The following is a 24,723-nucleotide window of genomic DNA, read 5'->3' as shown; positions in this document are numbered from 1 at the left end:
CGACGTTTCGGACAGCGTTGCAGTGTCCATCATCAGGGCAGATCCGGTAGATCCGAAGATGTGTAATTGTTGGTTGTCGAGTTTGAACAAAAATGCTTTTGGCCGTGAAAATCTAAAAACTTACCTTGCTTAATTGTTGTTTAACGGGATAATATTTTAAAGATCAATAAACTATTCAGAACTATTTTCAAATCTTGTTCGACTTCAATAGAATGAGAATGTATGGCGTGAAATCGGCATTATTAACTCAATTTCGTATAAAATATGACTTTCGAACATTCAAATCTAAGGTACATAATGCTAATGAACGTATTAAAGCTACACAGCTCTTTATGGGAATGTTGTGTCGAGGTGATAATGGGTGTGTCAACCTTAATATTTCAGGTTGAAAAAGCCTTTCAAATTTCACTACGCTGGAGCTCTCCGTTCCAAGGTTTTTTCTTCGTATTCGCTGCTTTTCTGCCCTCTAAAATTAAGATAACTACCGTCATTGTATTGTTTTTACTAATTAAATTTACTTAAGTAAATTACTAAAAACATAATTATCTTACTTTTAAATATTTATGTTGAAGATATTATGTTATATCGTGACGTATAATATAAATTGTTAATTTTTCCACATGTGAATAAAAAAATACAGGTGTCTTAAACTATGCGATCGTAAAAACATTCTCAACATGAACGGGGACTAGGAAAATACAGGTGTCTTGAACTATGCGATCGTAAACACATTCTCAACATGAACGGGAACTAGGAAAATGGTCCCCTGATTATTGTACAGGTAATTGGGTTTGTTTAGTATTATGTTTATTATGGCAAATAAACAACGTTTACGAACGGTAAATCAATTCGTTTTGCACGCAACTTAGAATCGTGGGTAATCTTGGAATCGATACTTTATTACGAGTAAAGCAGGTAACTCGCGAAAACGACTTTCTCACATGCTTTAGGGTGACATAATAATAATAATAAGCCTTTTATTCTGAACTTCTGTTAGGTAAATTAATATTAGAAATATTTTGTTTGTTATAATATATCCCGAAGCTCAGTTTGCCTCTTGGCATAGGCCTCCTCTAACAATTTCCATTGGGACCTGTCACGCGCTACTCTTCTCCATTGATGTCCAGCCGTGAGTTTTAGGTCGTCTTCCCATCTCATGTGTTGACGTCCTCTACTTCTCTTGCCATCTCTGGGATACCAGTCAGTGACATTTTTACACCATTTCTCTTGTGGGTCTCGGATCATATGACCTGTCCATCTCCATTTTTGTTGGTCTATTCGGGTAACTATATCGGCAACATTAGTTATCTCCCTTATTTTGCTACATCTCACTCTGTCCTGTTTTCTTATTCCTGTCAAACTTCTCTCCATGGCTCTCTGGCAGCGTTCCAACTTTTCTCTGTGGCGTTTGGTGAGTGCCCAAGTTTCGCATCCATAGGTGATGACTGGAATTATACACGTGTTGAAGACTTTCCTTTTTATTTGCATACTTAGTTCCTTGGATTTCAAGACTTCTTTCAAAGACCAGTATTTCTTCCATCCATTTGCTACTCTTCGCTCGATTTCTTTAGTGGTTTGATCTTTGTGTGATATTATTTGTCCAAGATAGATGTACTCTGACACATATTCGAGTGGTTGGTTGTCAATTTTTATAGTTACTGGATCAGAGTTTGTAAGTAATTTTGTTTTGTCTTTGTTCATGCATAAGCCGACTTTCACACTTTCCTCGTTTAGTGATTCTATCATTTTATTTAGGTGCGTTGGGTTTTCCTCGAATAGGACTATATCGTCTGCAAATCTTAGGTGGTTCAGTTTTGCACCTTGCACGTTGATACCATATTTTTCCCAATCTAGTTTACGGAAGATACTTTCTAGAGCAGCCGAGAATAATTTTGGTGATAGAGGGTCTCCCTGTCTTACTCCTCTCTTGATCTTGAACTTTTTCCCCAAGGTTTCTAGTTGGATCCTCGCTTCGCAATTCAGGTATATGTTTTTTATAATATTGATGTATATTAAAGGTATCCCTTGCTGTTTAAGACTATCCCATAAAGCTGTGTGTTTTATGCTGTCGAAAGCTTTGGAGTAATCGATGAATGCCATGTATAATTTCTTGTTATACTCGTTATATTTTTCTACTATTTGTTTCACTGTGTGTATGTGGTCCAGGGTAGAGTATTTTTGTCTGAAGCCGGCTTGCTCCCGTGGTTGGTTTTCGTCTAACTTTTTACTTATTCTTTCCAGGATAACCTTGGAAAATACTTTGTAGATATTTGACATCAAACTTATAGGTCTGTAGTTCCCTATATCTTCCTTTTGTCCTTTTTTAAATATAAGAATAATGTTTGATGTTTTCCACTGTGGAGGGATTAGACCAGTTGTTAGTATTTCGTTGAATATTGAAGTGAGTATTGGTAGTAGTTCTTTTAGGGTGCCTTTAAGAAGTTCGTTTGTCACTTTGTCTGGGCCTGGAGCTTTTTCCATCTTCTGACTGAATATGGCTTTTTCTACTTCTCTGGAAAGTATTTTTGGTTCGGTTATAACGTTTTTCTGCTCTTTAATGACGTTTGTCTTCTGATCGTATTTTTGTTTGTCGTCTGGGCTTGAATAGAGGTCCTGGTAAAATTTTGTGGCTATTTCGTTGATGTTAATTCTATTTGAAGAAGTAGTCTCCTTTTTGTTTAGTTTTGGTATCCATTCCTTATTTGATTCCTTCAATTCTTTAAGCGCTTTTTTCACTCCTCCTGTTTTCACTATATGCTTTTCTAATTTTTGCAGCCTCTTGGTCTTCCTATCTTTCCTGATGTTCTCTCTGATTTCCTTAATTAGTTTTGTTATAGTTTTTATGTTCTCTTTTTTAGGATGTTTTGTAAGTAGATTTTTTCTTTCTTTTATAAGTTGCAGCGTTGTGTCACTTAGCTTGTACTTGTTTCTATTGCTAGTCTCAGCTTTTACTTTAGTTAGTAGATTTTCTAGCTTTCCATATGTTGTATGAGTATCAATGTTACTCGTAGTTAATTCTGCGTGACATATTATGCTATAAGTTCAAAGCGTTTTATATAACGCCATATTGCTCGCCATACAATCCCATACAGACCTGTCACGCCTGAAAGATGATGTGTTATAAGTGTGGGCGTGGCGACGGTGATGCGCCGTGATTTGCTAGCCAGGCGATATTTGAAAATTATGCGACCCCCTCTACTGTCTATGGCGGGAGAGGTGGTCAGATCAATTTACGGAGTGCTGTGAGCACGCGGTTGTCATCTGTCAAGGTGACAAATCCCATACAAAGAAATGATATTCCGCGGCAGTTACCCAGTTGATCCGAACCCCTCTCACGAGGAAGATTATTGCGTAGAGTGTGACACCTCAATATATAATCTGTACAGGCCACGATTAAAAAAGTTTTGATGCATATGGCGTGTTCTGTCACTACCTTTATTCGTCGGCTTTTTTGAGAAATTGCATAAGTGCAAATGGGATCTGGAAAGGAAACTCTAATAACCCATAAAATAATCATACATCTAAAATTATAGTACTCATAAGTTCTGTTAAATATTTATAATGTCTTTCTACATTATTTGTGTATTTATGACGCCTATAAAGCTTTTGTAGGTTCATCATCAATTAGCTTTGTAGCACCCAAAATAGAACAAATGATAAAGAAAATCATTTGAACAACTTAAAAAAAAAATATGCATGGTATTAAGAGCACAGGGCAAAAAACGAATCATCGAAATGACGATTTTGTACGATCGACTCTTGGCATATTTATATTATAGTTAGTATGGTAATAAAGTTTTATTTCTGCATTGTGTTATTTATTAATATGTTGAAACATACATGGAATTTAAAATTTTATGGATGTTTTTGGTAGTAATACCAAAAATATATTTATTTATGGAAATATTGCGTTATTTTTTTACGCTCTTACTTGTGTTGTACTCAAACCTTATGAAAGAATTGTTTAAAATTCATAAAACGTTTTGTCTATTGATCGAAATACCTCATTACTACATATACTTATTATTGCTCACTGCAGTCAAATTAACATTCAATATCTCAGAACCCATTTATTGTTTTGGTGTTTAATTCGTAGAACTCCATTTAATTTTTTTTAAATAAATCAAATTTAATAATGTTATAATAATTATTAAGTTCTGCAAGTATTTCTGTTATTTTTACAGTTTTTAATGTGACAGCTGTTTCGGCTTTTGAGGCCATTATCAAATTGTCAGACAGTTTGATAATGGCCTCAAAAGCCGAAACAGCTGTCACATTAAAAACTGTAAAAATAACAGAAATACTTGCAGAACTTAATAATTATTATAACATTATTAAATTTGATTTATTTTAAATTTATAAAAAAAATCTCAAAACCCACTTTTTCACATAACGCTGTTTTTCGCATAAGGGATCATTCTAGATAACGCTGTTTTTCTACTCTTCATACATGCATGGAAGTATTCATAGCATGGAAGACAGTTTTTCTACTCCTTGAACGAGTTGAAAAAATCAGAGACCTTGGAGTATCTAAATTGCTATTTAAAGATCACGTTGATCAAATCGAAGGAAAGCAAACACACAAATGAGGTTCGTTTTACGCATCACAAAACCATTCAACAATCCTTTTACACTTGAACCTCTATATGGCATAATATGTAAGATCTTCCATCGAATTTGCATCTGTAATCTGGAATCCCCAATACCAAAAACAGAATTGAAAAGATATATGTTTATCGTAATATATGTCGTATCGCTTTGAAAATCATCAGTGTAACCCTATAAAAAATGATAAACGATGAAAAAATGTTGACGTACCTTTTCTGCATAATATCGTGAACTGCCTTATTGACTCACCAGCTCTGTTAAAAAACATTGCATTTCGTTGCCCTGAACGCAACACCAGATCGAATAGCTTATTTTACATACATTTCAAATCGAAATACGCCCAAAACTCTTTACTCGGACATATTTGAAAACTTACAATACCCTAAGAGCAGCGGCGTAGCTACCTAGGGGCTACACGGGGCAGTGCCCCGGGGCCCTCAAGCTCAGGGGGCCCTCGAATCCTTACCAGAAATCTCGATCGAACTGAACTTTTGGAAATTTCTCCCATTTTCAAAATAAATATGATAGGTTGCAACTTGCAACCCCACTTTAATCATGACAACTCAGTTGAGAGAAATTCAAAAGTTATGCCTAGGGAATTCCCCTAAATTCAGCTAAATTCACGAAAAAGCATCAAATGTTGGGATCTACTGTCAAAATTAACTGGCGAATCGGACACCACTCTAAAAAACTAAATCCGACTAGATGGTCCGGTAGGGTCAATAAGATATCTGCAATAAAACTTCGTTATTTTGATATTATCAAAGCATTATCAAAAATAAGTTCTAAAGAGTCCTAATAAAGATGAGCGTAGTGAAGCAGAGAGTATTAAAACAAAAATGCTAAATTTCGAGTTCGTGTTGCTTTGAGAATTCATGTACATTGTATTGAACATTGAACGACATCAATTATGCATCCAAAACTTTACAAAAATGCGACATCAATTTGGGCGAGGCGAGTAAAGTTTTAGCAGAGACCAAAGCAAAGTTGCAAATTTATAGAAATGATTTCGAATTATTCAAGTGCAAAGCCAGTAAAACTGCAAGAAAATATGGTATTGATACCCATTTTCAAGAAAAAAGGCAAAGAAAAGTTAATAAACATTTTGATGAATTAGCTGCTGATCACCGATTTCCAAACCGAGAAAAAATATTTAAAATTGAGATTTTCAATAATGTACTAGACACAGTAATATCTCAATTAGATACACGTTTTATTGGTATCAGTGCAGTCTGTCATTATATTCGATTTTCTAACACCAACATTTTTATTACATGTTGATGAAGCAACTTTATTACAAAAGTGTGACGAATTCCAAAGAAAATATTCAGATATAATAGGCCCTAGTTTTTCACTTCAATTTATTAATATTTACCATCTAGTTTTACCTCAATTAACTCCAGCATGGACTGTTCACCAATTATGTAAGGAATTAATGAGCAAATATGGAGTGCTAGAATGCGACCTAACGGAAGTATTTACAGCAATGTTATTATTCATTACAATTCCTGTCACTTCTGCAGCAGCTGAAAGGTCATTTAGCAAATTAAAAATAATAACAAATTATTTAAGAAATAAGATGGGCCAAACTCGACTCCGACATTTATCGCTAATAGCAATTGAAAACAAAACCGCATCAAGCCTGGATTTAAACGAAGTCATTAATACTTTTGCGAAAACTAAAGCTAGGAAAAAATTGTAAATATAATTGTTATTTAGTCAGTTGGTAGGCCCGACCTTTATATAATAAACCCTTGAATCTTCTCTATTTCGTTTTATTAGCCAAACCTACACCAAGTATTAATTGTAATTTATATTGTTACTGTTTAATATTTTTATTACCTGCCCTGCAGTCTGCAGTGCACAAGAAAGGGCTTAAGTAGCTTAGCATTTTTAAAGTGTTTGTATATTTCATATTTTTATTTGATAAAACCTAATCAGTTTACATAGCAGTGGGGCCCATTTTATAATTTGCCCCAGGGCCCCTGGTTACCTAGCTACGCCACTGCCTAAGAGATATTGATAATTTACACTGTACCCTAAAAACTTTTAAAAACAAATTAACCTTACCCCGTACCTAAATAAAACGATCCTTTTTTATTGTTCGTCTATTATTTTCATTTATTTTTTACTCATAACTTTAATTATCGGCTTTCTTCCTAACCTGTAACCATAAAAACGATTGTAAATGGAACTCAGGTGTTTTATTTTATATTCAACTTAAATGTAAAATTAAATCACATGTACAACTGTATGTCAAACTCAAATAAATAAAAAATAGCGTGGAGCATGGAAATCAGTTTATCTATCTCTTCATACATGCGTGGAAGCATTCATACATTATCATGGAGCACGGAAGACAGTTTTTTTTAAACTAAATTTCCCGTCATTTCTCGGCTCAAAGTCTTCCTTGTAGAGTCAATGTAGACCATGATGATTGAGTTGTCGTGCTGGTTACGCCATTATTATTTAATACTCTCAGTTGTGACCTGAAAACGGTCGTAAATATTCAATACAGTATTTTCATTACTCCACGTGTCCCATAAATCCTAGAAATGTATTAAATCAATTTGAGAGGGTTCTAATGATAGATGTTATTTATATACTTGTCTGGTAGATTAGTTAATGTTCAGAATTGATATTTAATTCGAATCGTTTATGGCGGCCTTCTTTTATTGATCCGTGGCTTCGTGTTTAGATGAGTTTAATCAAGTTAAAATGAACATCTAATCGTAGTTAGTTTAGTGATTTATTACGTAGTATGAAAAGAAGCATTGCTTTTTCGAAGTTTTATGCCATGTTCATGTCGGTAGTCAAAAATTTCTATAATTCTGTAGCATTTTTTTTGCAAACTGTCGTGGCAGCAAAGGCGACTTTTTTGTCATTGCTATCATTAAATAAACAAAGACGCCCAGAGCTTAGAAGATTTAACAGATTTTACACAGAAAAAAAGGTAACGATCGCAACTGGGAATCGAACCCAGGATCTCTGTCTTACCGGGACAACGCCTCAATCCATTAGTTGTAGTTCCATAATAATTAATTACTAAATACTTTCTGCTCTTAAAATATGTTCTCCTTCGTCGTGAGCATAGTACAGGGTGCAGCAAACAAACGGTGCCGTTTTGAAGGTCCGGTACATCCCGTGTGGTGAGAGTAGGAACCTGACAAGGGTCTCACTGTGTCGGGAGGGTCGTGCCATTTTCAGTCGTTACCGCGGCTTGGTCCGGACAATTTCTTGCTTCGCCGTTCGCACGTTTCTTGAAAATGGCTATATTTTCGTCACCACCCAACAGGTCTTCCAGCTGCAATTTGCGACTTCGTCCTGTTGGGCTATCCGAAGGAAAATGTTTTTAAACATCGACCTCACACCTTAGAAGAATTCAAGGATCGACTTCGGGAGGAAAACGCCACTATACCCGTCGAGACGTGCAAAAATCAATGTATCGCTTGCTGGGGGCCATCATCTTTCTGATGTCATCTTCAAGATTTGATATATAAAACGGCATGATGTACAAAATAAAATAAACCCTATTTCTAAGTAAGTTACGCCGTTCTTTAATAGCCCTTCAAAACTGCACTGTTTTGCTGCACCCTGTATTATCGTATGGTTAGAATTAATAAAAGAATCAAGCATGTTGAATCATTAATGTTCCCATACGGACATAGGTGCTGAAGATTGTATAATCTCCTGGCCGAAAATCATTTAACGAAATCACTTAACTTAAAGTTGAAGTAGAAAAACGTTTTTCTTTTAACGATTCATCACAGCAGAATCTTCATTGCACCTAGCAGTTGTAGGTTGTAGCACACAGCACCGCTGTAGTCATAACGAATTAATATCATTAACTAATTAATCCAACAGTTAATTACTGAAGTTAGTATAAGAAGAACGGTCACCACCATTAATTAAATTAGCAAGCTTCCATCAGACTGTATCTATTCTGTCTCCGTATTTTCCCGTGAATGTACACATATCAGGGTATTAGTATCGCGCATGTAGGCGATGTACAGTGTGTACTGTCTGACCTAGACCCAATCCTGTCTGATTACGTCTAAAAGGGATCCAAATGACAATCTAGTCTCCTTCAACGGAAGCAATCTTCCGAACAGGCCTTCCATTGATATGCTTGGTGTAACTATAAGTGACCAGCTCAGGTACGGGGGCTCCATCGAAGCTAGAGTAAAGTTGGCCTCTCAGAAGCTGGGCGTACTGTACAGGGCCCGCAGATACTTTAATAGTACACAACTGCTCACCCTGTACAAATCGCAAGTGCGCCCTACTGTCGAATTTGGCAGCCATCTCTGGTCTGGAGCCCCAAAATACCTGAAAAAAACCCTTGACTCTGTGCAGAAACGGGCGGTCCGTTTGATAGATTCCCCAATCTTAACAAACGGACTGCAATCTTTAGAGCACAGGCGTCAGGTAGGTATGCTGTCCTTGTTCTATCGGTATTACAATGGAAGATGCTCTGAGGAACTAGCGTCATTGATCCCTTCGGCACCGGTGCGTAGTCGGGATACACGCCAAACGCGCGCCCAACATTTGTACACAGTTGACACTTGTCACATGAGAACGGGTCGCTTCTATGATTCGTTCTTAAGTTCAAGAGCTCGGCTGTGGAACGAACTGCCGGCCTCTGTGTTTCCTCCCTCCTACAACATGGGACTCTTCAAGACCCATGTTCACTCCTTCCTCTCCACAAAAAGACCCTCCACACAGCATCCCCAAAGATGACATAGGCCCTGAGGGAAATTATTTTCTTCAGGGCCTCCTGTGTGGAGTAAATATAAAAAAAAAAAAAAGCTTTAGTGCAGTGTGGTTCGTACATATTGTGTGATGTGGTTCCAAGCTCTCCCATATTCATAACCCTTTATTTCATTCCTTAAAGGATATTTAATGCTCGTAATTGAGCGGTTTATATTTATGCATGACCTATCTTTAATATAAATTGTCCTTGCAATAAGGTTTCGGAAGAGGTGGAAATTAAAAAAAATTGTTAATCATTGATAACTGCTTCTAGCTTTCAGGAGCCAAAAATATTTTTTTCCAATATTCCATCTTTTGTTTTCAGCAAGCTGTGTGCAACGTTGTTAGATTCAACTCAAAATCATGAAATAGAAAAATGCATTGGCATTGTTGGAATTACGTCTCATCATCAGGCGTCGTAAGTTCAATTCCTTGGCTGGTCAAGTCTTCCATCACGACACAAGGATTTCAGTTTAATGTGATGGTAGTAGGAGATTTTCAAGTTATTCGTAACCTGGGAATGTTTGTCTTTCTTTTAAAAAATATCAAAGAAATGCAGTACTGACATTCTTACTATAGGCAACTTCAATTATTAGTAGAGGAGAATTTATTTTGACGATTTTGTTTTGTTCTTTCAACCCTTGGTCCATGGGGATGAAAACCACGACGCGATGTAGTACTAAAATCAACCCTTCTACCCGGGGACCCGTCCCCGATGTAAACACAACCCAACCTTTACTGTTTAAATAATGTTTGCGCCTTAATTTGTTCGTTTCCCAATGTTTGTACAAAAGTCTACATTTTTAATTCAGGTTCATATTAGTTCAAGTTATATTTGCACCTACGTAAGAACTTTTGACTCGTAGAATGAAATTAATTATTTTTTTAACCTTTACTAACCTGAAGATAAAAATCACATATCACCCGAGGGAGTCAACGGGGTCCCCCATATACCGCGGAGGATCGTATTCTTTTTGCACGTTTCAGTAAAATTCGGATATTAGTTAAAAAAAATTTATATCTACCGTTTTAATCGGACATCGCCCATCTTTGCTTTTCTTCAATCATTAAGTAATTCAAAACGTGCAAAATCAAACGTAACTTTTTTTTAATTCATTTAAACAATCACAGTGGATACATTTGTTTGTGTTAATTCACCCTGTAGCTCAAATAGGTATTATTATAGCCACTCGCGGCAAGGATGTTTTTAAAAAGTAGTAGGGATCTGCGGGGGGGGGGGGGGGGGGGGAGTAATTTCGTCGGAATAAGGAAGTTGAGTAAAAAATATTTTGACTTATAAAAAATATGTTCATGTAGATCAAAAAATATCGATTCTAAATATATAAATATATTTCTATATTATTATTCTTAGAATTAGTTAAACGTTCTTGAAAAAGCATTCAATAGCAATAGACTGTATACGCTCCACGATTGGTCGAAAGAATTCTGACGTCACATGTGTCGTGATTGTACGTACAACAGATCACCTATGGTGCATCTCTTTCTATTACATGAGAGATGGTCGGTTTAGATGAGAGAGGTGTATAGGCCAAAGGTTTATTTGGGTTTGTCAAATATATGTACGTATTTGTTGTTATTATTATATGAAATGGATTTCTAAAGATACATATTCGTATAGTGCTTTATAATAATATGTTGTTTATTGCATAACTTAGAAGTTTTTATTATTATACATGTCACATAGCATGCGATACACTTCAGGCCGCCGGCCGCCCAGAAAAGTCAAACAGTGAACTGGGCTGTAAACCGTTATTTTACTATTGGTCTTTACTTTTCTGCGCGGTGGTCCTGAATTCGCGCGGGGAACGTCAACAAGTAGCGACGGCAATACCGTACAAGTACCGTACCGGGCGAGAAAAGCAAATATTCTAACTTAAAATATTAATTTAACTATGAAATCTTAATCAATTTTCTTTTTTTTTAATAACATCAATTCTAATAGACGGTTAACATTGGTAAAAAAATACTGGAATTCCTTGTTGAAGAATTACAAATTTTTCGATACAAAATGCTTATGCGACGTGGTTTTCACAGTTCGAATGACGTCACACCACACCCCGCCTCTTACCGCTCGGATTCCGCTCGTTTTGGCGTGCTTAGTAAAATTTAAACTTTGAGAATTAATTTAATTATGAAAACAAACTTTAAAAAAAAAAATACCAGTATTTAAGTTTGAATGCGAACATTGATAAAAAAAAATAAAAAAAATGGACTCAACTTCCTTATTGCATAGATATTATTTAATATCTTAAAGAATAGTAATGTGATATTTTTCATATTCAGACCGATTACCGAATAGTTTTTCTAGGATTACCTAAATTATAGAGTACGTTGTGTAAAAAACAAATATCGCACAAAGGTCTCGTTTTGGGGATTTGTATCTCCCCCTTCGGTGCGGGAGTGTTAAGAAAGTATTTGGATATTTGATTTTTTTTTATCAATTTCTCCAGAAGTAAGGAAAAAAAAGCATGCTTCAGGCACACGGAAACGCCCACTGCACATTTCTATCAGTTTATCTCTTCAGTGAGAAAAAACCCACATAATATATTTTTAATATTGATGCTGGGTTTTGAAAATTGGTACATATTTTGCTTTATGAATTTTCCTTTACATATTGTGGAAAGTCAATTTAAAATTGGCGGCACGTGTCGGTGATTATAGTCATCCATCATCCCTCTTTTTGTATTGTTTCATAATAATTATGGCACAGGCCCAAAGGCCTAGGTCCCTTGCCTCGTACATCACCGGATGTACAAACAAAATGTATCATATTATGAAAACATTCAAAATTAATTATAATATCTTTATTAAATTACCTGTCAATTGGCTTTTCCCTCTGGGTAGGGAGATCTGTCTCTCCCCACTCAATAATCAGGAAAGAATTTCGCAAGGATCTATGCTTGGACCTCTACTATTTCTCTTTTACGTAAATGATACCGAAATAGGGTTCTCCAACTTTATGGTATTGATACTGTTGTTTTTTATCACAACAAAATCGATCCCGAGACAGAAATTCATATTGACGAGCCCTATTAATATGAACCGATAAAAAGTTATTTTATTTTTAATAGTTAGATTTTAAATTTTCGCTATGTAATTCCACTGGTTTCTGCCACTTCCTCTGTCAGATTAATTAACCATGGTCGTTATACATGTAATTATGATGTTTTGATAACTACAAAACCGGTTGGCTTTAATATTCAAAAAGAATTTGCAGGAATATCTCTAAATCTCTAAATAGTATAAAACAAAGTTACTATCAGCGTCTATCTGTTTGTGCGCTTAGTTCTTCTAAACTACCCAACGGATTTTGATAGGATTTTCATTATTATTTAGAGGATTTCTTTCGGAATGTTTATATATATATATATATATGATTCAATTTCATGTACCTACCATTAGATCAAGGTCCTCTAGTATGTATTATTGTTACAATTATACCACAATCTCAGGATATAACTCAGTTATAAATAGATTGCACACACTTGGGAACTTTTATGCCAAAATCGCAGATACTTTTAATATTCCCCTTGTAAAGTATAAAGCTGCATTAATAACACATTTTAACGCAACTTATTTTAATGAGGTCACTACATAACAGGCTATTTTCATTGCTTCTTTCTTTACTGTTATTTTATTTGTTATGTTTTAACTTAATTTATTTCTTTAATTTTTCTCATCAAAATTTAATACTGCACTATGTATATGTAAAAAAAATAAAATAAAAACTTTGTATGTAAATGGCACTTGTGCCGTAAATTATAAATATATAATACATGTATTTAATACTTATATAAAGTAGAGAAAATTCGATGTTTTATAAACAAGACGTAAAAATAATATTTTCGGGCGGTTACATCGATATACATCAAAAAAATGTTCTAAGAAATTGCATATTTTGAAAAGGCCTACATAAACGTCTGCGATGGTATATATTATGTCTATCTCCTAAAGATAACCGTCAGCATATATGTATGTATGTAACTATATATGGAATGCTCCATGTATATATTGATATACATATATATATTTGTATAAATGTATGTGTATGTGTAAGCAAATATATCTACCCGCTTCAGAACAGAAATCTTCTAGTGAGGCGGGTTACTTTCATGTTTGTAATATTGATCATGTTATTACAATAAACGCCCCGGGTTGCCGGCAATTAAAAAAAAAAATTCAACAACGATAACTAATAAGTTATAGTTTCATTCAGAAATGTTTAAAAAATCATTACTCACACTCTGGTAACAACAAAAACCATTTTATTAATATTATAGCAATTTGAGATAATTTTGAAAAGCAATTACCCATTAAGGCGATGCCATACGTAGTAATGCAAAATCGTGTGTTTTTGGTTTGAAAATTTGGTCGCCCAGAAATTTTTCAAATGCTTTAATTAATTACTGCGAGTAGAATACATCATTATCTTTGAAATAATCGAGTATTTTTTATATGTCTTTTTATAAGCCCAGAAAAAAATAATGTATAGGCCTATGAAAACTGCTTTAAAGTTCAAAATCTCCTACTTACGAACCCATTTTCGGTTATGATTTTATTGTATAATGTGGAAAATTAAGTTATTTATAAAATGATCGGAAAAAAACTAAATATTTATGCCTGAACATCCAAAAAAAAAAAAAAGGCACTTTTTGGCCATGTTTTTTTCTTGCATAAATCAAAACTGGCGGATGGTGTTAAGCGGGAATTTAAACCTTATCGCCATCTACGTAAGGGTTGTTATTGATAGCGGCTCAATTTAAAATATTACACGATGTAGTGCATCGCCTTATTTAATTAAGCAATTAGCTTTTAGTTAAAAGTGGGACTTGTGATAAGAAAAAATATCTCTATTCTAATTATTATACAAACTTAATAATAATCGCTATATTTTATCTATGGTAAATTCACATAAATCATATTTCTGCTAAATCCGAAAATCCTTAAAAAACCCCGAGTGCAAAACAAAGCCATCAGAAATTAATTCAGTCTTCCACGGAAACCTGATTTTATTTATTTTTTTGGACATTCATAGAACATTTTATTACAAGATGTAAGGTATTAAATATTAAATTATTCATCGTTAATGTACCTATTACGTATGTTCTTAAATTTTTTTTGGTAACTTCGCCTGCGATGAAAATTATTCTTTTTAACCCTCACTAATGTATAGGTATGAGTAATAATAATAAAAAATACTAAATTAGAAGAAAGTGTGTGAAAAGATGAAGAGAAAATTTTTAAATCGGGAAGAATTTGTCTGGAGAAATGAGAAGATTTTTTTAAAATCAGTAAGTACGAAAGTCACGAATTGTAATCAACTATTGCACGGAGAAAAAGAGCATTGATATTTTATTAAAAATCTGTTCAAATTATTGGTAATCCGGTTCAAAAACGGGATTGCATGCCGTTTCCTGATACATTTTTAGTAAATTCGTAATAATATCGGAACACGTGTTCATGCACCTACGTTTGCCTTGACAATAAATAATGACGAAATGCGAATATGTTAAGATTTTTTACAATTTTAAATTATTTTTATCTGATACAATTAATCATTCTACAAACATAAGATATAATAACATCCACAAAATATACAATGAGCAAAAACGACCGTGAATCACAAAAAATTCTAAATCATTACACTTCTAAGATTAATTCTTATTTTATGTTTTGTACATAAACATTTTACAATAAACTTGGAAATTAATTTGGTCACGTGCAAAAATTAGAAAAATGTCGAACGTGTTCCGACATCGTGATAATACAATGGATTTTTAATTAAAAGTTTGTCAGGTAACCTATCAATTCATTCGTTAAGGGCATGCAATTCCGTTTTTAACCTTAGATTCTTAATAAATTAGTAATATTTTTATCAGTTATTTTTTCTCTTTGCAAATTGTTTTAAAATGATATTTATCACGCCAAAAAAGAATCAATTAGTTTTGTATGTTAGCAAAGTCATAGACAAATGATGTCAATTATTTGAGTAATTATCATTATTTATGTTGAAACACAATTTCTGCTTTTGAAAATAACCTTGGGTAGTACGTCTTATTGAAAAAATCTTACTGCCGTCGACGCATACTTGTAACGCCAATAACGTTTAACGGCCTCCGAGATCAAGGGGTAAGGTACTCGACTACGAACTATTCCATAAAAAGTATATAGTTTAGTTTTACTCGACTATTCCATAAAATAGTATATAGTTTACTTCCGACACGTTCTAGAGTGGTAGATACTCTCAGTATAGCTCTGGTGAAAGACCAGCATTCAGAATTGAAACGTTGCTTGAAATGGCTTTAGCTGTGTTTGGTGATCAGATCTGAATACCCAGGTACTCCCCCCTTCTCATTCCTCTACTCTTCAGCCTCATAACATACCCAATTAGGGATATCATAGTCTCAGTGGCTCCATTAGCAAGGAGCAGTTGTGACCCATGTGCGATTTTCACATAAAAAATATTAAAAATCAAGAGTAGATACTTTCTGTACCGCCCTCACACCTTTCAGAATCGGCTAATTGCTTATAATTTCCACACAATAAATCGCAGACTTGTATTATAATTGGAGATATTTATTTCGGCGAAGTTTGGTATAAGCCGTGGTCTGGCGTGAGCTTTGGCTCGGTACTTACGCAGCGGGAAATCACTCGCCTCGCTTTCTTCTCACGGCTGGCCGCCTGCGCGCGTCCTTTTTCGGTGTGACGTCATTGCCACGTCGGGGGTGTGGGCGTGGTAGGGAGGGGTGGGTGGGACCAACACACGCTTAGAGTTCTTACAAAGCCTTTCACCTTTGTTCAACCACCGGGAAATTTTTTCATATTTGCAAAAATAATGGGTTTTATCATTCTGTTTGTTAACATTTTTCCAATGTCTTTTCTTTTAGTATTTTCTGACATTCTCGGAATCTACAGAACATTTGTGTTGTATTAAAATAATTTGAAGAATGCACGAATTCCGTGTAAAGTTTAAATTTAAATTACTAAATTGAAATCATTGCATGTTTTTGAAAAGACAATAATTTTTCTTTAGTAGATAATAGATATTATTTTCCAATGTTTTGACATTTATTATCAGCAATGCTCACAATATTTTTGGCTTATTCTCGTTTACCTAACGAAAACAGAAGTCTAATCGTGGTAATACACTATTTACAACTGCTTATCTATCGGAAGCATGAAACGATTATTACACAGTTTATTGGTCATTTAATTTTGCTTCAAATAATCATTTTTAATCGGTAAATAAACATTATGTTAACAGTGGCTTTTAATTTATTCGTTTTGCTGCCGAAATCCAGGCTAGCGACTGTTGGGCGATTAATTGCGTAACCTTGGACTTAAGTATGCAAGGCCTCCGAAAATTCGGTCGGATTTTCGCCTAGTGGCGCGCCAGAACCACCCTTACGTTCCCTACCCCAATCCAGCATTCGGTAGGCAAACCATTCAGTAACCCGGCTCGGCCGCACTCGGCAGCACCCGCGCACCCAACGTCTCCAACTACAGCCGATTCACCTTCAAACACTCATCAAAGACAGACTTTTGTATTCCTTCTTAGGATCATACATCGTCTCTGATATCCAAGGTGTCAAGTGATCAAAGCTCCAACTTTTCTTCCCGAAGGCCGCGTTACAATTTCAGCAGCTAAGTGTCGCGCGAGTCTTTACGCTTGCCATTGACATTGAATAGTCTACGTTACCGCGTAACGAAATTGGACAATAAGAGTTGTCCTTTTTCTGTTTTCTTTTGCGGCGCCTTTTTCTAAGGGCCGTTTTACATATAAGATTCTCGCGCTATCATTTTTACAAGTTTTAGCGGTATTATTGCTGTTTGTTGGTGACGCGTGCTGCTCTGTCGTATTGATATTTCTACACAAAGTTTTTCTAAACATTTTTTTGTGAATCGTTCAAATTGGCATGCTCGTAATGAGGGTAAGTTTTGATTTCAAAATATCTATTTTTAGGTTGTTGTTGTTTTTAATATTGAAACTAGCCCTATAGTAGATAAATTCCGTAAAATATCTGAGTTTTTTTCTGAATATTTCTTGTAATCGGTCATATCCGTGGTCTTATCTATATTGAACGTAGTTAAACATCGTAAAAACAGTCATAAAGTGTACCCATTTCTAATTGGCGTTTTTAGTGGGTTTCCCGAAAACGTTTGTTTGCTTGTCTGTTTTCTGGGTTTGGTGTTATCAGGCATTATGTTTTTGCCACGTGTTTTTGACGTTTATCGTAGAACACTCGTCATCTTCTATGATGGCAATTATTTAACTGTGTAGGTAAAAGTAATCAGTCTCTAATCCATGTTACGTATATTTATAATAATAATCAAATATAAATTTTGGGGGAAAGTGAAGCCTACCTTAAATTTTCTGTACTATATGATGCTTAAATTAATTTGTTCTATTATCCCTATAGGTAGTTATGAAAAATCTGACGAGATAATCCAGCATTTAAACAGTTGCTGTGGCAGCATTAATTCGATAACTAAACATGAATACGATTACGTCTAATTTGACTGATTGAGCTACGAGGAAAATTACTTGCCTTATCCCACGCCTCTCACAGAGTCTGCTTAGTTAGAATTATCTTAAATACAGTCACCTGCAAGCAAATAATTCCTACTTTTGTCAGATGACCAAAAATATAATGACCGAACAGAAATTCGAAAGACAAGTTAGTATTTTGTGGTCTCGTATTGAACTATTGCATATTTGACTTGTAGAAGATAATAATACATGTTATACATATTTTGAGCTTTGTCAGCGCTCTTATATTTCTACATCCAACTGTACACAGAGATAAATTCAGATACATATATATTAATTCCGTGTCTATGGTATCCATGCATGAATCATAGCTAATTCCATTTCGGTCTTAGTTGAAATGTTTAGTCGAACCGGGTAAAGGACAAATTCCATAAGATTTATTGGATCCAGTTAATTCCACGAATTCCGAATAGGCAAGGATGCCAAAACGTGATTATTTATAGCAATCTCTTCGTTTATCACATCACAAACCCGACACTATCACAAAGCCACTTTCCTTCTAGCACGTATAAAAGACTTTATGAAATATATCTGTTTTCAAATAAATGTAACCCTTCTTGCATTTAATGATATTTTCGCTGCCAGAAAAGTTTTCCGCGGACAGGTTCGTAGGTAATAATTATTTTGCCATCGGAGGGTATTTTATTTGATAAATCATTATGGATATCTGATTTTGTCATAGTCATTTACATTTAATAAATTAAGTTTACCTAAGACCTAGCTTGTTTGTACCCGTCAACATTCAAGGGAACATCTCTGATGAATTTGAAAGAAAAAAATATATATTTTGCAATATGTCACAAAATAAATACCTTTTTCAGATCTTTCTTAGCTCTCATTTTCAATGACATTTCTATGCTAATATAAATCAGGAAATAATCCACTGTTGACTGGAACGGTAAGCTCTGGTGTTATGAAATAACGAAATGCTGACAAACTGCTTGAGCAGTTTAGCGGGTATAAATAATAAAAAAAAAAATTGTCTGAAATTTCTTGGTCACCGCAACTATTTTCAGCTTATGTCTCATTGCGATAAAAAAGAGAGGTAATGTTATTTAAAAGATTCACTCTCCAGAATTAAAAAAAATAAATTATTATTTTTATTATAAATCGATATTACAAGAATTGTAGAAATAACAAATAGTAGTCACACATAACTGTCACAACTTGTCTACCGATTTCCTTAATATTTTCTTGACAATTACAATGTATTCATTGCTGGTAGGAATTTTTTCTCAACAGTTTTATAGAAATTAATTGTTTATTATTAAACAAAACTTTTCACCATATATTAATTAGTTCGATTTGCGAGTTATAAACGATGATTTTTAGGAAAGAAAATTAAAGTACTTCTTATAAAGCCCATTCATAACATTTTTCTGATACAAATCTGAGACTTACTATAAAAGGTAAATACTCGTATGCCCCGTTATTTCATTGAAATGCGGCCATCAATTTAATATAACGTTTTACCATCCAAATTCAATTTACACTATAGAGTATTTTGATAACATCGTGAATAGACTGTGTACTATAAATAATAAATATATACACTATATCTACCAACAATAACATGTAAGTAAATAATGTGCCTTGCTTTCAAGAATATTTAATCTTACTCTTTATAAAATCATATCACAAAAGCACACAAAATAACAACTATTTTGTTCGATAATGTGAAGGACTGGAGATAAAAGCCTGTAGAAGTTGAGGGCTTGTATGCCCGAATTAAGGTAATGCCCAATTTTATCTTACTTCGTGTGAAATTGTTCAAACATTTTTAAATATCGGATATTTTCTTGAACTTATAATCCATTTCATTGGCCTGTCTGAGGCCCGGGTTGAAATATCCTATGTAAATTGGCAACTTCAGTTTTCTTTCAACTCGGTATAGAAAATATTTCTAGGGTTTTCTGTGCAATGCTGTGAGTTAGAAGTTTAGATGTCCTAATCGTATGCTAAGAAACATGTAAATGCGGAACTCGTATTTAGTGGAATATACTATCATTATCGCCCTCGCGTAAAAACAAAACGTATTGCATGTAATATTGTCCTGATGTTGAGAGCGGTTTTAACCTCTCTTTCTGTCACGTGTGTCGTTTACTGTCTTTATTGAAAGAGGGAAAGGTTAGAACAGAGGTCTCTGTGGTAGGCGTATAGTTTTTTTTAAATTTGAATACCGCTTAAAAACTGCTCCCAACAGGAGCCAGTATGACATCCCCAATATTGGAATATGCTGTGATAATGCAGGGGATTCGTAGGGAAAGGATATGGGAACAGGTTGAGAATGACTTGGGTATTCATACATCACTAAACAGGTTGACCGGTCAGTGGCTGAGTTGGCATCGCGTTTGAGTCCCAACAAGGCGTCGTGCGTTCAATTCCTCGGCTGGCTAAGTCCTCCATCACAATACAAGCAACATTGTCCGCTTACTGCGGTGGTAGTAGGAGTATTTAAAATATTGTCAGGTTATTTGTAACCCGGTAATGTTTGTCTTTCTTTAAATGGGCTATTGCCATTTAAAGAAACGTTTCTATTCTGAATGTGGTCTTTAACCAAGGTTATACCTACTTATGTAGAATGTCTACCAACTACTTATATCTGGCTGGGTAGGTACTTCTCTAGCTTCCTCTTTACCTTCACTTCAATTTTATTTCCTTGATGCTCTCATCATTTTCCAATTAGGGGGTATTTTCCCACCGGCTCTTGGCGCAAGGACTCGCGTGGTATCACTTATAAAAGACGTTTATGAAAAATGTCTTACCCAACTCTATTGTAATAGATATTGAGTGAAATTAAAATTAAATTAGGTGATTTGATTTATAGGTTATCTGTAAAGAGAGGTTTTTATTCCCCTTGAATATAAATTTTTTATATTTTATTTATGCTCACTTTCTGGAAAAATAGTTTGAAAACGTTTGGGAATCCTCTGCAAGAGGTTGATTAAGTTCAAGTAAATATTGTTTGACGTAATTGTTATTTCACCATAAAATTTGTTTTGGGAAAGCACTCCCATTTTTGTTTACCGTGGGATTGATGAATTAAATAAAACGAAATTCATCACGCTTTTAAAATACACAGGTACTCTAAAAAATTAATGCGAATGCGCAACTTGTTATTTACTTACTAATCAGCATAACGTTTCCCCGTAAGGGTACACTGAAATATACTGCTACACGTTATGTAGCTGTTCTGGCACAAGCTCCTTGCTTCATTAACATGATTGTATACACGCTAGTTTATTATTTCTACGCTTGTCATGAACCACAATACCTATAGTTGATTGTATGTCTTCCTGGGACATTCTCTATTCCTTCCATCTACTTGCCTGTCACATTATTATCTTCTGACATTCTGCGTCTGCCCACTTACTGTGTGGCAGGCCGAATTTGGAGTGGTTGAGGGAGATCTTTTGCCTCTCCAGCAGGACCTTCTCGACCCCATCGACTGGCACTGCAGTGGGAGAGCTGAATTCAAACGTCCGTCACTCTTGGACCCACCCCTCATACCCCTTTCCTTCCCAGATCTACCTCTCTTTAAAAAAAAACCCTCCGCACAGGATCCCCAAATATGACAAAGTCCCCATTTTAGAAAATGTTGTGAGGTTGAAGTCGGAGAGGGGAATAATAAGCCTGGAAAATACTTGGCTATTTAATCCTGTCATAAACATAAGGTAAAGCCATTTCAAGCAACATTTTGAATATGAATTGTGTCTCTTCCCTCACATTGATTGCATCTACCACGATCGAGGTTCAAATGTGCTATATTTATTTTATGTGATAAAACCCATGTAAATTTGAATATCTGTCTATATTTTTATGTGCCCAATTCGGAATTTTAATCTGCACACAACGAATGTCGCCAAAAAATCTGACTCAATAATTCTTCTAAAAACGTATTATTCTGAGCATTTTCTCTCATAATACATAAATATACATACACACTGCGTACCTATTCGGTACTCGTAATCTCATTTCACTGTACATAATCACCTCTGCCAAGACGAACCTTATTTCGTCTGCTAGGATTCAAGGCTGGAATTAAAAAGTGTTTACTTCAATATTTTCTTTATTAAAATACAAAAATTTAGGTTTAACGTACAATAATCGAAGTGTATATTTGGGATTTGGCATAAAAATACAATATTACATAAAAATAGACTATGCCTCACATTAGCTACTATGCAATAGAATCGCCTAACGTATTACTTATTTAAATCTTCAATATTATTGCAGCACCAGTTTTGGCAGCGGTAGCTGCCAAAACTGGTGCCTTGGAAGGAGAACTGCGGGCATACAAAGATATTCAAAAAATTATTCCATCTCAAAACAATATTAATATCTGTGAGGTAATCCACGAAATGAACGAAATTACGGAGAGGTCGAAAAATATAATTTTGTGCAATGTACCTGAAAGTGCAAAGGTAACAGCTACTGACAAAATCTTGGATGACCAAACTGCAGTAACGGAAATAATTTCCAATATAGATATACCTGCAAAAAATAAAATTATTAAAGTTTACCGATTTGGTAATAATAATAATAACAAGCCAAGACCAATTAAAATCCAGTTTGAAGACTCCCAGACAGCTAGAATACTACAAGGAAAAAAACATCTCTTAAAGAATAATGTACGCATTTACTCTGACTCGACCCCAGCACAGCAAAAGCACCTAATGGACTTACGGACAGAACTTGAAAAACGTAAAGCCAATGGAGAAACGGACATAACTATAAAGTATATAAATTCGTCACCTAAAATAGTCAACATCCATCCAAAAAACCGAGTATAACTAAACTGAAAATATACTACCAAAACATCCGTGGACTACGAACAAAACTAGACGATCTACACGCAGCTCTTCCGTCCCATCATCATGACGTATATGCACTTACGGAAACCTGGCTTGACTCTGCAATAAAATCATCTGAACTTGGACTTGCTAACTACAAAATTTTTCGTTGTGACAGAAATGCCAGATCAAGTTCAAAGTCAAGAGGTGGAGGTGTTTTAATAGCAATTAAACGAAAGTACTCATCTAGGAAGTTACCGACGAAAAACAACAACATTGAACATTTATTTGTGCAAATCTCTACTGGAATGGAAAAAATTATTATTGGAACCACCTACCTACCACCACTCTCCGATATTCAAACATACAGAAACCATTGTGAAGACGTTGAACATCTGTTGTCAAAATATCCAAACTCAAAACTTGTTATTCTTGGAGACTACAACCTTCCAAATCTAAAATGGGAATCCAACGACAGCGGCTACATCACAAACGAAAGCGAAAATGACAGGGCACGAGAAATCTTGGACACAGCAAATTTTTTAAACCTGTACCAGCACAATTTCATCTATAATAATAACGATCGCTTACTAGACTTGGTACTATCAAACATCCCTAAAATATCTGTAGAACTGTCTAATGATCCGCTCCTACCTGCCGACAATCACCATCCTCCCCTATACACGAAATTAAACATACCCCGTGATAACGATGCCAAACCTGAACAAAAAACTCTGAACTTTAAACGAGCAGACTTTGACTCAATTAACTGCCATCTCTCAAATATAGACTGGTCTTTTTTGTGTGATGAAAATATTGATAAATCTTTAGACATACTTTATTTTACATTTTCTAACACTATTAAATCCTATGTACCTTTTTACACGCCGAAAAAGTATACTTACCCAGTTTGGTTCTCATCGGAGCTAACTGCCTCTCTTCAGCAAAAAAAAAGACAACACAAAAAATTCAAACAAAGCAAATCCATAGCTGATTATATAAACTTTAGGGAAACTAGGAAAAAATGTAAAGATCTTTCTAAACATTGCTACAAAATGTACATAACTACCATCGAGAATAATGTTTTTAAATCCAAAAATCTCTGGAAATTTCTAAAAAAAATAAACAATGAAAACACGGATTACCCACCAATAATGCAAATGAATGGAATCAGTGCAAACAATACACAAGACATTGTAAACCTTTTTTCAGATTTCTTCAAAAACGTATACGATGACGAAACCCCCGATGATAAAATACCCGAATACAAATTTAGTAATACCACACACTTAACAAATTGCCATATCACACAAAAATCTTGCGAACAGAAATTACTTTCCTTAGACACTGAAAAATCTGCTGGCCCAGACAACATTCCACCAATATTCCTTAAAAAATGCTCCAATGCATTATCTAAACCGCTTACAGTACTATTCAACCGCCTCTTGTTCCTTGGATATTTTCCAAGCCGCTGGAAATCGAGCTTCATTACACCTATCCTCAAAAAAGGAGACGACACTGACATAACCAATTATCGCCCCATTTGTATACAGTCAGTACTTTCTAAGCTTTTTGAATCAATGGTCCTTGATGAAATCTATCACAAATTAATAAAACTAATCGACCAAAAACAACACGGTTTTATCAAAGGTAGATCAACCGCAACTAACGTAACAATATTTCAAAACTTTATATTAGAATCTTTTGCAAAAAATAAACAAGTCGACTGCATATATACAGACTTTTCAAAAGCATTCGACAAAGTATCCCATAAACTACTAACCCGAAAACTATTTGCCCTAGGAGTAAGAGACAACATGCTAAAATGGTTCACTAGCTATTTAACTAATCGTAAACTATTTGTTAAAATAAAATCTTTGCTATCGAAAGCTTTCTGTGCGACCAGTGGCCTACCGCAAGGTAGTCACCTTGGTCCCGTTTTGTTTCTCATTTTCATTAACGATATAACAAATTGCTTCGACGATGTCGAGGTATTGCTCT

At 34.8% G+C, this 24,723-nt stretch overlaps 1 protein-coding gene across 3 annotated transcripts in view; it reads left to right on the top strand.

Moving 5' to 3' along the window:
• Positions 1-24,723, top strand: part of Pka-R1 (protein kinase, cAMP-dependent, regulatory subunit type 1) — a 174,687-nt gene that overhangs the window by 6,068 nt on the left and 143,896 nt on the right. Inside the window, exon 1 of one of the 3 annotated variants that reach the window (XM_089633268.1) lies at positions 16,850-17,309. The exons of the other annotated variants lie outside the window; for them this stretch is intronic. Within the exon in view, the coding sequence (XP_089489394.1) occupies positions 17,295-17,309 (15 nt within the window). The 5' untranslated portion in view covers positions 16,850-17,294. Of the gene's footprint in view, positions 1-16,849; positions 17,310-24,723 lie in introns of those variants that run through there. 3 annotated transcript variants of the gene reach the window in all.

The sequence above is a fragment of the Hesperophylax consimilis genome, chromosome 7, assembly GCF_061612785.1.
Source record: "Hesperophylax consimilis isolate HC1 chromosome 7, BYU_Hcon_1.0, whole genome shotgun sequence".
NCBI lineage: Eukaryota > Metazoa > Arthropoda > Insecta > Trichoptera > Limnephilidae > Hesperophylax > Hesperophylax consimilis.
This window is presented reverse-complemented; position numbering and strand designations above follow the sequence as displayed.